The 15378-nt window shown below is 48.0% G+C and overlaps 2 protein-coding genes across 4 annotated transcripts in view; one reads left to right on the top strand and one right to left on the bottom strand.

Moving 5' to 3' along the window:
• RBPJL (recombination signal binding protein for immunoglobulin kappa J region like) overlaps positions 1-15378 on the bottom strand; it is a 41570-nt gene that overhangs the window by 25323 nt on the left and 869 nt on the right. The window contains exon 2 of the mRNA XM_075012162.1: positions 3413-3512. Within this exon, the coding sequence (XP_074868263.1) occupies positions 3413-3512 (100 nt within the window). The remainder of the gene's footprint in view (positions 1-3412; positions 3513-15378) is intronic.
• MATN4 (matrilin 4) overlaps positions 3117-15378 on the top strand; it is a 35522-nt gene continuing 23260 nt past the window's right edge. For 2 of the 3 annotated variants that reach the window (XM_075011408.1, XM_075011405.1), the window contains exon 1: positions 3117-3480. The gene's annotated coding sequence lies outside the window, so the exon portion shown is untranslated. Of the gene's footprint in view, positions 3481-8028; positions 8109-15378 lie in introns of all 3 variants that reach the window. The other variant, XM_075011406.1, reaches the window with a different exon arrangement.

Here is a 15378-nt window from a genome sequence, read left to right as displayed (position 1 = left end):
TTCCCTAGTCAACCCTTCCCTTTGTGGGCACAAATCAGGTATCTGCCCTACAGCTCCTATTTGTGCCTACAGGCGTAGAAAAAAATGGGTGTAATTTTATTGGCACAAATGGTACTTTCTGGGTCTTAGAAATTGTTATTCTTTGCAAGTAGCCACAGCTGTAATGTTGCTATGTGCTTTCTAACACATAAACAGGTGTAAAATTCACCCATTTCTGTGAAGGTAAGGACCCAGCTCTTCTGGTCTCTAGGTAACTAAAATAGAACTATGTGAAGATCAAAATATGTCCTACCTACGTCTAGGGCCTGATCCTTCAATCCTTTAGTCATGGGATACTTTACTCATGTGATTCTGCCTCCCCTGAGTAAGAACTACTCCTGAGAAAGATTTGCTAAACTGGGTCCTTAGATTAGCTCTGCATCTTCTTCCAGGTGAAGGAACAGATTGTTTGGCTTCTTGGCCTTCTGAATCCAGCTGCATGTGTACTTGACCGGGCATCTCCATTACCATGGGTTCTTTTATTTTCATACAGTTCTGAAAAGGGAACAATTTTGGTAAAAAAACCAACAACCCACTTTACAGGTCTGCATTACACCTTTTTACTGTGTGTGTGTGATCCCTGCGGACTGCAGTGCTCCTTTGTATGGGGTCAATGCTATGTGTTGTGTGAACGCAAAAGTGGCGAGAAATCTTATTGAAGGGAAACCCGCAGTAGGTGGGAGCCCTAACTTTTCAATGCCTCTTTTTTAATCCAGAAGAACCAGCCCTTGCTGTGTTGTGTGTGCATGTGTATTTATAAATGATATATTTTGGTTGCTTCACCCACAAATGAAATACAGGCTTTTTCTGGGGTTGAGGAATTCACTGCCCACTTACAGCAGCACCAACATTACATAACAGTTGAGAATAGTGATGAAAAAGAATGTGGCCACTTGAAATTCACCAGGGAACTTAGGTCAGGGAGGGGGTTGATTACCCAAGGCAGAAAGTAGCTGGTTATTTAAGACATATATAATCTGTTCAGTGCTGAAGGGCGCATGAAAATCTACTGGAATACAATATTAACTTGTTTCCCTGAGCAGTGCAGGGAGGATTTGATCTAATTAATCAGACATGCTAGATTCCCCACTGCCCTGCACCTCAGGCAAGTTATTTATGGCAATTCAAAATGTGTATAAAATGCAGCTAAATTGAAAAAGTAATGACTCACACACCCTCTGCGCTAGTATAAGTGACTGCATAAGAAGAGGGCAATGGAGACTTGGTCAAAGCCTCATTTCTCCACAGCCAGAAGTTACAGTATTATACGTGAATTGACCTGCTCTGTGTTCTGTAGAGGGTCTGGCCAGATGTTTGTAACAGTCCATTCTGCCCTTCAAATCTATGAATCTCTGACCTCAGATACACTCTCTAATCCCCATACATTACCTCCAGGCATACCCAAACTGTCGAGTCAATGCAATTTGTAAATTTGGAGAGGTACATTCTCCCTCCTCCTTGGCCTTCACAGTAAAGGGGTTTCCAAGCGCACACCAACAATGCAATAGGGAAAGAAAACAGAACTGCTGTCAGGCCTTTAAGATGAGCACAGCTAAAGGTTGAACAGGTGTGAATAATTTTTCAATGATATAAAATTTGAATTTGACGGACCTTTTCATGACTGGAATTTTCACAAGCACATACCTTTGCAGGTACACAAAAAACTCAAGACAAATCTCAGCATACATGATTACAACCTGACAAGAAAATTCCCTACCATTAATTACATCACTTTGTGAAGTAATGAAACTCTATAGCTATTAAAGTCCATTTCATGTACCTGGAAACAATGTATTCTCAGAACCTTACACTCGATTTGTCCCAAGTTTATTTCTGTTTAGATTTGTAGGAATCATGTATTTCAACATGGTCTGGTTCTGAGTACACTCTTGTTTATACTTATGTATCTTCATACATTTCAGTGAAGTCCCCCCTGATTTATCTCAGCAGGCAGAAGAAGGAAGTCAGGCTGAAATCTGGGCCACATTGTGTGATAGTCTGAATTTATCCAGTGTAGCTAGGCAGCTGTAAATCTGGAGTAACTCTTTACACAAACAGGGCTTACAATAGGTGGGTTAGATTTGGGTTTGAGTCTCCTCTCATCTATGCTAGTGCAAATGAGCAAATGTCATTCAAGTCAAAGACGTTACACTATTGTGGAAGTGGTGTAAATGAGAGTGGGGGTCAGGCCCATTGCCGGCTGCTGTATACATGGATGTTGCAAACGTAAACCAGAACAAAAATCTCTGCACAAGAGAGAGAACTTAAGAACCTAAAAACAGCCACGCTGGGTCAGACCAAAGCTCCATCTAGCCCAGTGTCCTGTCTGCCAACAGTGACCGATGCCTGGTGTCCCAGAGGGAGTGAACCGAACAGGTAACAATCTCTCTCCTGCCAGCCGTCTCCAGGCTCTGACAAACAGAGGCTAGGGACACCATTCCTTACCCATCCTGGCAAATAGCCACCAATGGGCCTAACCTCCATGCATTTATCTTGCTCTTTTTTAAACCCTGGTACCATCCTACGCTCCCCAGCCCCTCTAGCAAGGAGTGCCACATTTTGACTGCGGGCTGGGTGAAGAACTTCCTTTTATTTCTTCTAAACCGGCTGCCCATTAACTTCATTGGGTGTCCCCAAGTTCTGATCTTATGGGAACAAGTCAATAATTTTTCCCCGCTCCCTCTCGCCACATCCCTCACCCTTTTATCCACCGCTGTCATCTCCCCGCTGAGTTTCCCCTTTCCTAAGCTGATGCGGGGTTTACACCAGCTGAGGGTGGGTGTCTGCGCACAAACACAGGGCAGAGGGGTGTGGGCCTGGCTGCAGGCTAACTGTGCGCCCTACGCTGTAGCTTTGAGATCACCCCCAAAGAAACCGACCTCGAAGCGCAGCCCCGCCCTTGAAGGCGGGTGGGGGTGACTCTGCCCTCGCCAGGGGCAGGGCCGTGGGCAGCCTAGCGGTGAGCTCTGCATGCGGGGCAGCACCAGCCCAGCCCGGCCCAGCCCAGCCGGCAGGGGGCCCGAGCAGAGCCGCGCTCCGCTCCGCGCCACGCCGGGAGAGAAGGGCCCGGTCTGGCGGGCAGCGCTGCTGCAGCTCCCGCTTCTCGCCCCCTCGGCTGCTCCCGGCCCGGCTCGCTGGCACGTGCACCTGGGGCTGGAGCCGCTTCCCCGGCCCCACTGGCCGCCGCAGCTCAGGACCAGGACCGGCCGCAGGAGCCCGATGCCCGCGTGCGAGCCGCCGCCCCTCCCGGCCCCCCGCCCCGGAGCAGGGGGAGGGGTCGGCGCCTCCCCTCGCCCGCCGGGTTAAAGGCACCGGCCGCTCTCGGGGCAGGACGCGCGGCGGCTGGAGCGGGGTCCCCGGGCGCAGCACCCACCTGTACCAGCAGCGCGGGGGTGTCCTCCGGCCGCGCAGCCGCCCCTCGGCGCTCTCCAGCCGGCCCAGGTGAGTGAGGGGCTCCGGGGGCAGCAGGGCACCTGCGGGGAAGGCGCAGCGGTGGGTGCGGGGCCCCAGCGGAGAGGGGGCGCGATCCCTGATCCGGGCCACCCCGCGGGGCGCAACCCACCCCCGCCCCGTCAGAAAACTTCCGGGGCTCCCCAGCCCGCGCCCTGTGCTGGCCAACGGGGCCCCGAAGGGTTCGGTCTCCCCGGACCCCCGCCAGCCAGCGGGGTGCACACCCTTCCCTGCCCCAGCCCCGGCCCCAGGTAAGCGCTCCTGCCCCCTTTGGGGGGCATCTGCCTCGGTGCCCCCTGAATGGAGGCTCCCCACCCCAGTGGCCTCTGCCAGCCCGAGGGGAACAATCCTGCTCTGGGGTCCCTGTGCCCTAATTCTCCAGCTCTTTGATCCCTCCCAGTGCCAAACCATCTGTGCCCCCCAGGAGCTGCCGGCTCCACCTCCCCCCAGCTCCAGCCAAAGGGGGGCGACTAGACTGAAAAGTCTGCAGGGGCAGCAGCGGTCTTGGTGCCCTGCTTGTACAGTGCCAGCCACCCAGTGGGCCTGGTCTGTTTCTGGGCGCCTGGCTCCTACCACAATACCAATAAATAACAGCCAGCTGGATTTCCCAGCCAGCATGGCCCCAGCTCCCTGCCAGTCAGGGGGGGATGAGCTGTCCGTGACTGGTGGAGTGCAGGTGCTGGGTGGAATGGACCAGCCTAAAAGACAGGCTGGACATAGAGGATTGTGTGAGGATGAGTTGTTTGTAAAGCGGCAGCAGCGTACTGGGCATTCATGGTGCTCATGATGCCAGGGGAATTGGGGGCAGGAGGGGAAAGGGAATATCTCCGTGGCCCCTGTCCATGTGCCTGCCAAATGTAGGACCTGCCTGATCTGAGACCCTGCTCAGTCTGATGCCCAGGGAAGCTTGGAAGCTTATAAAGAGCCAGGGGAGCTGAGCCCCAGAATGGTGCTCCCAGGAGCACAAGCTCCCAGGAGCCGAGATGTGGCATGGCTCTCAGACAGGGTGGGAGCCCACAGGGATTAAGACTTCTCATGCTACTTGGAGGGTGCAGGCGCCCATGGGAGCCAAGCTCAAGGGGACCTGGAACTCCCCAGAGCACAGACCTGACCTGGTGTTCAGAAATGGCAGGAGCTCAAAGGATCTGAGATCTCACACTGTGGTCAAAGGGAGAAGGTGCTCCCAAGGAACAGACCTGGAGACATCACTGAGAACAGGTGAGAGTTGAGTTCCCAGGAGCCAAGTCCTGGCCCCGACACTCAGGAGTGGAATCATAGCATCTCTCCTGCATAAGTTAACTGCCTGAGTGAGAAGAAAGAAAGGATGCAAAGATCTGAAGAATGACCTATCTGGTCAGTGGGAATACAGGCTGAAGGAAGGCTCCCATGGGACATGCCCTGCTCAGCTTTTTCCCTGCTTCCCTTGAGACCTGGGCCATCACATTCCAAGAATCAGCCCTCTTCTCTACCTCTCCATCCACTCTCTGCTGAAGTTCAGATCTAAGTTGCAGTAGTTCAGGACTTCCTCCACCCCTCACCCTTTCCTGTATTTCTTCCCATGCTGAGTACTCCGTATTGGGAATGTGGTGCTGGGAATAACAGCATGCTCTAGAATACGTTGCTATGACCCACTGTGTGTCTGGAATACTTTTCAGCTCTCTTTATAGTCACATTGGTGCTGATGCTCCAGTAAGCTGTTCCCAGCTGCATGGGTGTCTGCTCTTCCACAGTGCATGTTCCCCATCTATCTGTAGCAGGAAGGTTCCTGCAGATTACTGTCCAGTATCTGATTTGACTGCAAGGCACACAAACTGAAACACATGCTGTGGTGTAGCATACCCAGCACTAGAATGTTTGGATTGTCTAGCAAAATGGGCACATAATTGTGCTCTTAGTTTGTTTGCACCATTCCTTCAGTCATACCTGCAAACGGGATAATTGCATGGGCAGATGTCATTTGCATAAGCTGGCAATCGTGATGACGATGCAGGGAAATTAGATGCTCTATTGTGTGCTCCTTTCGTACAAGCAGTTATGCAGCTAGCTTCTTTGGAGAAGCAGACTGTAATACATTCATAGTATCTGTGCTAAGGTGCAGTAATTTGAGTGACACTAAGCTCAGCACATGCAGACCATGAAGTTACACACTGAGTGATTGGGCAGCAAAATGGCAAATGAAATTTAATGTGGGTAAGTGTAAGGTAATGCACATTGGGGAAAAATAACCCTAATTATACATATAATATGATGGGGGCAAATTTAGCTATAACAGATCACGAAAGGGATCTTGGAATTATAGTGGATAGTTCTCTGAAAACATCCACGCAGTGTGCGGCAGCAGTCAGTAAAGCAAATAGGGTGTTAGGAATAATTAAAAAAGGGACAGAAAATAAGACAAAGAGTATCTTACTTCCCCTTTATAAAACTATGGAGCGCCCACATCTTGAGTACTGCCTGCAGATGTGGTCTCCTCACCTCAGAAAAGATATATTGGCATTAGAAAAGGTTCAGAAAAGGGCAACTAAAATGATTAAGGGTTTGGAATGGGTCCCATATGAGGAGAGGCTAGAGAGACTGGGACTTTTCAGTCTAGAAAAGAGGAGACTGAGGGGCGATATGATAGAGGTATATAAAATCATGAATGGTCTGGAGAAAGTGAATACAGAAAAGTTATTTACTTGTTCCCATAATATAAGAACTAGAGGACACCAAATGAAATTAATGGGCAGCAGGTTCAAAACTAATAAAAGAAAGTTTTTCTTCACACAGCGCACAGTCAACCTGTGGAACTCCTTGCCGGAGGATGCTGTGGAGGCCAGGACTCTAACAGAGTTTAAAAAAGAGCTCGATAAATATTTGGAGGCTAGGTCCATAGATGGCTATTAGCAAGGAGTAAGGTATGGTGCCTAGCCTTTTGTCGAAGGCGGGAGATGGATGGCAGGAGACAAATCGCTTGACCGTTGTCTTCAGTTCACCTCCTCTGGGGCACCTGGCACTGGCTACTGTCGGCAGACAGGAGACTGGGGTAGATGGACCTTTGGTCTGACCCAGTATGTCCGTTCTTATGTTCCCGTTGTGCGGGGTGGTGCAAGGGGTAGCATTTGTGGTGGTGCAGACAATCATTGAGGTTTTACCCACCTCCTTTTCATGACCCTTCGAGGCAGTTTGAGTTGAGCTGTCAGCATTAGAGGTTAGCAATGTCCCACCTTCCAAATCTATGGGAATGACAGTAGATTCTCAGGGAGAAACTAGTGAGCTGGAGATGAGCATCCAATTGGGAGGCTAGTGTGCACAGGAGCTCTGTGTAACTGGAATGGCTCCTACCGCATATATACAGTGACATGCGGGGAGAGAGAGCTCCTGAGGCTGATGCAGGTTTATTTGGCCACAGCTAACAGGAAATGTATCATGCTAATATTGAGAGAGAAAAAGCCTCTTCGCACTTTAAGGAAACCAGTGGGCTCTGCCTCATTAGAGCTCCAGTTGCCTCTAAGCTAAAGTTGTTACACTAATGTTCTCTGCAGAAGCTTCTCACTTCATAGAGGAGCCTTCGATAATAAACAGCAGATTTTGTAACAAGAAGAATTAGGCACTGAACATGTAGGTCAGAACTACCGTTACAAATTGAGTTTCAGAATTGCGTCCGAGTTTGGTCCTTTCTGGGATATCATTAGATTTGCCTTTGATTTAGTGCAAAATCTCAGTTGTCCAATCTCCTTGGTGTATATCAACTCTGATATTCTCTCAGAGTCTGGCTCAGTGAGGTTTTTCTGCCACCGGAAGGCAAGCAGAAGAACTTGGTATTTTGGGTAAAATGACACCTTGTGTCTGAACAGACAGGCCATTTCTTTATCCAGCTGGAAAAGTTCAAACCCTTTCATAACCTCCACAAAAAAGAAGAATTAAAACAGTTTTAATCAGAGTAGACAGGCTGGAGTTTGGGAGTTGCCTTGAAAGATGCTTTTGTTGGAAATAATAACAGAAAGAACGCCGCTAATTACGCTGCAATCGCAGGCGGTTTATGATTCTAGAAGAGGCTTGTGCTGTGCTTTCTCCTAACACAGTATTTCCTGGAGGTTTCCAGCAGGGGTTGAAGGTTTTCAAGGGAAGTCTTTGCTTAAAGACTTTTAAGAGTTTCCAATAGGGGCCCCTTGGTTGGATTTCTGAACAATACCTCTCCCTTGTTTGAAAACAGGGAGAATTATAAAAATGCAATTTACGAATGATTTAATGAACAGGGCTGAAATATATGAAGGATGAGGGGCAAGGTTATATGTGTGTGAGTGAACAACAACCAGATGCTAGTGTAAGTAGATCAGAAGGGAGGGGAAAATGGTTGTGAAAATAATTCAGTTTTTTTAGAGAAACTTGATGGAAACCTGCTATTTCCACAAAAACTGACTGATCCCTTTATGCCAAAAGTCACACGCAACCATCACCCGGGAATAGTATGGGGCTGAGCTGCTTGTTTGACTTGTAGACAGTAATAATTATCTAAACTAATAACTTTATCTCCACTTCTGGCCTGCATGGGAGCAGCTGGAACATCTGGATTCAATCTGCTGAATTTGAACTCGCCCAGATTTTAATCGGAGCTGGCATAAGGATTTCATTCAGAGGTCAGTCACTGAAACCCGGCATGCAGACTTCTTTGTTACCTACTGCGGCGGCTAGAAGAATTGGCCCTCTGTAGATATTTGCCGCACAGACATAGCCCTCGGTGTCATGGGACGCTTACAGCAGTTAGAAGGGTTCTTTCCCCTTTCCAGTCTTGGCAATATAAAGTTCTAAAAATAGCCAGTTCCAACAGGGAATGGCACAGAAGTGTGCATAGAATATACTATACAGGCTACACCTTTTGCAGGATAAGATTGTACAGCATCTTGTTTCAGTTTTAACTTAACATGCTTACAGTAAAATGACAAAATGTTATTCCACCTCTAAATGCGATATTGTAGGAGCAAAGTAAAATCATGCTTCTGTTCTTGGGTTTCTATTTCCCTCGGCTCTAGTGAGCCTTGTCTGTCAAGCAGAGGTGTGCGCGTGGTGAGAGAAAATTGCTAAAAGGCCCCATATGTAGATGGATCATCGTTTATCAATGGTACTTATATGGACTGCTCTTTCCATAGTCAACTTGAACACCTTATAATCTGGAATGCTTTTATCCTCCTAAGACCTCTGGCAAGACGGAGAAGTGGTATTGCTCCAATTTACAGATGACCTGACCATCCAGCCAGCTTTCTATACACCTCACAGTCCATGTATCCAATCCATACTTCCTTAACTTATGGGCAAGAATATTGTGAGAGACTGTATCAAAAGCTTTGCTAAAGTCAAGGATTATCACATCACAGAGCCAGTTACCTCATCATAGAAGCTAATCAGCTTGGTCAGGCATGACTTGCCCTTGTTGACTGCTCTTGAGCAATTTCCACTCTTCCAAGTGCTTCAGAATGGATTCCTTGAGGATCCCCTCCATGATTTTTCCAGGGGCTGAGGTAAGGCTGACGCATTTATAGTTCCCTGGATTGTCCTTCTTTCCTTTTTTAAAGATGGGCACTACATTTGTTACTTTTTCCAAACATCCGGGACCTCTCCCAATTCCATGAATTTTCAAAGATAATGGCCAAATGCTCTGAAATGACATTTGCCAATTCCCTCACTATTTGTGGATGCATTAAATCTGAATGCATGGTTTTGTGTGTGTCTAGCTTTTCTAAAGAGCTCTTAACTTGTTCTTTCCCTGCCGAGGGCTGCCCACCTCCTTCTCATACTGCACTGCCTAGTGCAGTAGTCTGGGAGCTGACCTTGTCTGTGAAGACAGAGGCAAAAGAAACATTGAGTACTTCAGCTTTTCCCACATCATCTATCACCAGGCTACCTCCCTCATCCAGTAACAGTCCCACACCCTCCCTGATCCCCCTCTTATCGTTAACATGTCTGTAGAAACCCTTCTTGCTACCCTCCACGTTCTTTGCTGGCTTCAGTTCCAGTTGTGCTTTCGACTTCCAGATTACTTCCCAGCATTCTCCAGCAATATATTTATACTCCTCCTTAGTCATCTGTCCAAGTTTCCACCTCTTATATACATCCCTTTTTAGCTTAAGCTTGCCAAGGATTTCCCTTGTAAGCCAAGTGGTTTGCCTACCATATTTGCTTTTCTTACTGTGCATCAGGATGGTTTGTTCCTGTGGCTTCAATAAGGCTTCTTTAAAATACTGCCAGTTCTCCTGAACTCCTTTCCCCTTCTTATTAGCTTCCCAGGTGATCCTGCCCACCAGTTCTCTGAGGGAGTTGAAGTCTGCTCTTCTGAAATACAGGGTCTGTATTTTACTGCTCACCTTCCTTCTTTTTGTCAGAATCCTGAAATCCACCATCTCATGATCGCTGCAGTCCAGGTTGCCACCCACTGCTATTTCTCCTATTAGTTCTTCCCTGTTTGTAAACAGCGGGTCAAGCTGCACACAGCCCCTGGTTGGTTCTTTCAGGACTTTTTAGCAGGAAGTTATCCCCAGCATTCTCCAAAACCTTCCTGGATTGTCTGTGTGCTGCTGTACTGGTCTCTCAACAAATGTCGGCATGGTTAAAGTCTCTCATGAGAACTAGGGCCTGTGATTTGGAAGCTTCTCTTAGATGGTTGAAGAAATCCTCATCTACGTCATCCACCTGATCTGGTGGTCTATAGCAGACACCAACCACAACAGCACCTCTGTTGCTTCTGGCTCTAAGCTTAACCCAAAGACTCTCAACTGGCTTTTCTCCCTTCATGTAGTGGAGCTCTGAACAATCATAACTGCTCTCTTACATACAGCGATGGTGCTCCAGTTATGTGAGTCATCCCACCAAGACTCCGTTATTTTACTCACCTCATACTTCTTTGACTGTGTCAGGGTCTCTAATTATTCCTGTTTGTTTCCCGGCCTTCTTGCATTTGTGTACAAACAGCTTAGACAATTAGCTGATTGGACTTCCTCCTTTCAAATCAGGGGTCCTCCTCTGTTGTTCCTTCCTTCTTCCCCACTTACCTCAGGGTTTGTGTCACTATCCCCTGTTGAGCCTACTTTAAAGCCCTCCTCACTAGGTGTAAAAGCCTGCATGCAAAGATGCTCTTTCCTCTCTGCATTAGGGGGATCCCGTCTGCTTCCTGGCAATCCTTGTTCCTGAAACAGAATCCCATAGTCAAGGACACTAAAACTCTCTCTCCGACACCACCTGCACAACCAGTCATTTACTTCCACTATTCAATGATCCCTACCTGGATCCCTTCCTTCAACAGGGAGGATGGACTAGAACACCACTTGGGCTTCATATTCCTTGGTCTTCCTTCCCAGAGGTACATAATCCACAGTGATCTGCTCAAAGTCATTCTTTGCTGTGTCATTAGCTCCTATATGGAGAAACAGGAAGGCGTAATAATCCGCTGGTTTGATGATTTTTGGTAGACTCTCTCTCACATCTTGGATTTCAGCTCCCAGCAGCAAACATCCTGAGATTCCAGGAGGATGGATGGACGGCAGATGTATGGCTCCGTCCATCTTAGCAGAGAGTCCCTGACCATCACCACCTGTCTTTTTCTCTTAGGGGTGGTGGTCATAGAACCCCCATCCCTAGGACTACATATCCCATACCTTCCAGTCATTGGTGACTTCTCATGATCCCTTCCCTAAGAGGGCTCTGCCACAGCAGTCTCCACCGTCTCACCCTTGCAGAGAGCCTGAAAGCGGTTGCTTACTTCAACCGGAATTGGAGATAACTGAATTGGCTTTCTTCTCCTGGAGGTTACACGATTCCAGTTTTCTCCCTGGTTCTGTTCTGCCCTCACTAGTTCCTCAGCATGCTGTGCCTGTAGAATTAAAAGCTGCCTTCTTTCAAGGAAGCCTTCACCTTCTCTGATGCACTGGAGGGTTGATGTTTGCACCTCAGGTCTTCTAATCTTTTCTTCCAAGATGGTGACCAGCTTTCACTTGGCTTTTATCTTCCAGGAGGAAGACAAACATGGCACATGGCTGTGCAGGTCACAACTGCTGACTTGTCACTATCCATTTTCCCTTTCTTAAGAGAGTTTCCTCACATGTTTTTATTACATGCATGTTCGCTGTGGTTGCCTTTATATAAGGCTGCTGGCTAGGCCTGGCTCAAAGCCTGGCCTCTGATCCAATCAGCCCTTGAAGGCCCACCTGGAACAAAGCATTCTCAGTTCACGCTTTTCACGCTTATCAGACTGCCAAACACCCTTTCAAACTGGGCTCCTCTTGGATGTTTCCCAGTCAAACTCCCTGTTGGCTCCTGCCTTGTTCCTACATTCCCGCCACTGCCCGCAGGTGAGGCCATTTTGTAAGGCAGAAGCGTTTCATATAGATTTGGAAAGACTTGGGCTCAAGAGAACCTTTTTTCCTCCATTGCAAATTAAAAAGAGAGATTTAAGTTTACCACAGGTCCATGTCCACAGGACCACCATGGAGGACTAGTGGCTATACTGGAATTACTTGATTTTTTTCCTGGGGAATGCAGTTTTTGGTGTCAAAACTCTCTGGAGAACATGGAGAGCAGCCTCAGAATGTTCCTGGCTCTCCCAATGCGGTGGATGAGTTTGTATGCAGCTCTGAGAATTTGGTGAACCCAAGCTGAGTTAGTACAATTTACAGCTGGTCTGCACAGGCAGATCAGACTCCTACCAGGTCTGGCTTCAAACTCGTCTGAGATTCAAGTCAAACGCTTCTTAGCTGGGATCTAAGTCCTCGTGGTGGAATTGTAGAATGCTGCAGAATGATTCCATTATGTGCCTCTGTGGGCACATCTATTCTGGAGCTGGGAGTGCGCTTCACAGCTCAAGCTGACAAACATGAATTGCTTAGATGGAGCAGTAATACAGGCCGCGCGACTGTGGTTTCTAATGTGCCCTGAACCCCATATAAGACCTGTTGGTGTGCACTATAGGTTCCCAAGTGTGTTATTTGAGATGCTACGCCACTGAAGTGTCCTCTAGGTAGCATTGCAAAGAGTTCATTCATTACAATATCTACTGCCATAATGGGTAATATATGTTGTATACGTTGTTCATTTCGATATATAGGAAGACTCTCCATTTTTAGATAGCTACATACAGTACAAAGTTGGCTAAAAATGAAGCCAAAAATGAAATAACTCTGCAAAGCAGAAACAGATTATATGCATGTTATGGAATGTGGTATATTGTATTTAACATATCTGATGTTGTAGTAGGTTATTTTGACATGACCGGAACAAAATGATTTAACGTCAGTGAAATGAAACATTTGAATGTTTCCAGGCTGACGTTTCAGAATTTCAGGTCTGTGCGAAGTTCAGAATTGGGTTCCTAAACTGGAATGAAAACAGATGTTGGAAATGTTGGAATTTCCTGCAGGACAGAAATTCTCTTTTCCAGACGGTGCTAGTGTTATGTTTCCTTCGTGTCATCCTCCGTGGGAAGGTCCTTTGGGAAGTTGTGCATCTTGCACTGCAGGGTACTGCATGCTTTCGGGTATACAAAGAGGAAGCATGCAACCCTTTGATTGCCGGTCGTCCTCTTTACACTCCAGCGTAATATCAGGAAGCGCCTGGTGTGTCTGGCACCAGCTCAAATGCAATTTCTATACCTGGAATGCCTGGCGGCATTTCTTACTAGACAGAGACCTTTGGAGACACTTGCCTGGCTTGGAGTGGGGAGTGCAGCAAGAGGAAAGGGAAGAATAATCATGGATCTAGTGAGAAGCATTTTCTGATCTCCTCTTGTCTCCTCTCTGTTGCAACACCTGCTGTAGCTACTGTTCTGTCTTTCTCTTGGGCCACATAACCTCTACAGCTGCGTGAACTCAGCACAGCCGATGGGGAAGGTAGCATTATGCCCCAGCCCCTTGACCATATTGCTGGAAGAGGAGTTTACAAAGCTGTGTGTTACTGTTTCGTATAAGCGGTGTAAATTTGGGGCTTCAAGGATAAAAATGAATCCCAAGACATTAGAACTGGGATTTGCTTCCCCCAGGAATGAAAAGGACTGGAGTGAATGCAACATAGAAAAGCATCACCCCTTCCATCACCCTCTCTTTATTATTGTATTGTGGTAGTATCTAGAGGCCCCACTGACAGACCAGGGTCCTATACTGCTAGGTGCTGTACAAACACAGAACAGAAAGAAGTCGTTATCCTGAGAAGTCTGTGATTCCCACCCCTTTGCGGGGAGTTAGCATTACAAAGGCACAGTATGATGGTGCTGTCCTCGTACTGTCCAGCTGCTGTACCCGATGCATAACTGGTCTCTTGTCACGAAAATATCTACCCTCAGCCAGCAGCTTAAATTGTTTCTCCCCTGCCTCCTCCCAGGATGCTCAGGAACAGAGGAGCTGCCGCTTTTAGCTTAGCGCATGGGGTGTGTTTATGTGTAGGAAAGGAAATAGCTGGATAACAGTGTGTGTTGGAGGGAGAAGAGCCCTATTTTCCTGTAAGGAAGGAGTTGACCCTTTGCTCACACGCATGCAGGGGCTCAGGGAGATGTATGAAGCAGGGCTAGGGAGAAGTGGCCCCACCAGACTTGGGGGCTGAGGAAGAGAAGCGGGGAACTCTAAGAACAGCTTCTTGCAATGCATTTGGAGGAGCTGCTTGAGAAAGGCCAGGTGTCTGCAGCCAGAGAATACAGGTGTTTCCTGTGGGAGAGTTGCTGTGTGATTATTTGCTTTCCCCTTTCCTTGCTGCAATGGCCAGAGCTGAAAGCCGCTGAAAAATGCAGATGCTTGTGACCTGTTTTGGTTGGTCACCAGCTTCCACGCTCCGTGTGCTGTTAGTGTTGCTAAGGCCTGGTCTGCACTATGGGGCATGGTTGATCTGCTTCAGCTATGCTATTTGCATAACTGAGTTCCATATATTTACTGCTGCATCTTGTGTGTGGTAGGGTCAGTGGGGCTGCTGTCCCCTTGATGCTGGCTAATCTTCTCATTTTGGTGGAGTACTGAGTACTGGTGGAGTGGCACTGAGGGAGTGCAAGCTTGGAGACTGATTTATCACGTCTAAATCAGATGTAATAAATCAATGGCTGGTAGATTGATCCCCAGCTTAGTGTAAGGGCACCCTCAGTCATTAGCTAGGTGCAGGCTTAATGTAGCCAACCAATGAGGAGTACAATGCAAAGCCCATCGGCTTGGCTCAAAAATCATCTGTATAGTCTGCTTGGTCCAGCTATGCAGCCTGACTGATCTAATGACAGCCTAGCGAGAAGCTGCTCTGTAGGAGCCAAGAGACCTGGTTTCCAGTCTTTGTCACAGACCTGCTGAGTGACCTTGGCTAATCACCGCCATGACTTAGCTTCCCCCTCCGTGTAATGGGGAGAACGACACTGCTTTTACCTCTGTGGTACGAGGCTTTGTAAAAGACTAGAGCTGGGTGCAGACAAGCAGTTCCGTCACCTGGAGGATTTAGCTATGTCGCAAGATGGTTTTGTTCTGAAAACCGAATATGTCAAAGTTCTCCATGAAGGGAGTGGAACTGCTGGGCCAGACCACTTGAGAGATTGCTGCAGCCCCTAGAAGGACCATGCCTGGCCCTGTCTCTGTCCACTTAACCATCTGCCCCAGAGCTGTGGCGCTGGGACCTGGGGCTCTCCATTAAAATCCTCCATCAGGACCTGCCTGGGTGACAGGACTCTGTTGGCGCCTTGCCTGCTTCCATCGGAACTTTGCAAAGGCAGCCGGTCTTGGTGGTACACTTCCCTTTTGCCAATGGGCACCTAAAGCCGACAGACCCGGGTTGTCAGCAGAAGGGATTGAATGTGTGACCATAGGGTCTAAAGCCATGTGCTCTACCACATGAGCTGAAGGCCAGTGCCTCTCAGCCAAGGCTGTAGAGCAGAGACTTCACTGTCCCTAGTACATGGGCTCA

The sequence above is a fragment of the Carettochelys insculpta genome, chromosome 17 (assembly GCF_033958435.1).
Source record: "Carettochelys insculpta isolate YL-2023 chromosome 17, ASM3395843v1, whole genome shotgun sequence".
Taxonomy (NCBI): Eukaryota; Metazoa; Chordata; order Testudines; family Carettochelyidae; genus Carettochelys; species Carettochelys insculpta.
Note: the sequence above shows the minus strand (reverse complement) of the source record. Positions and strands in the feature narration are given on the sequence as shown.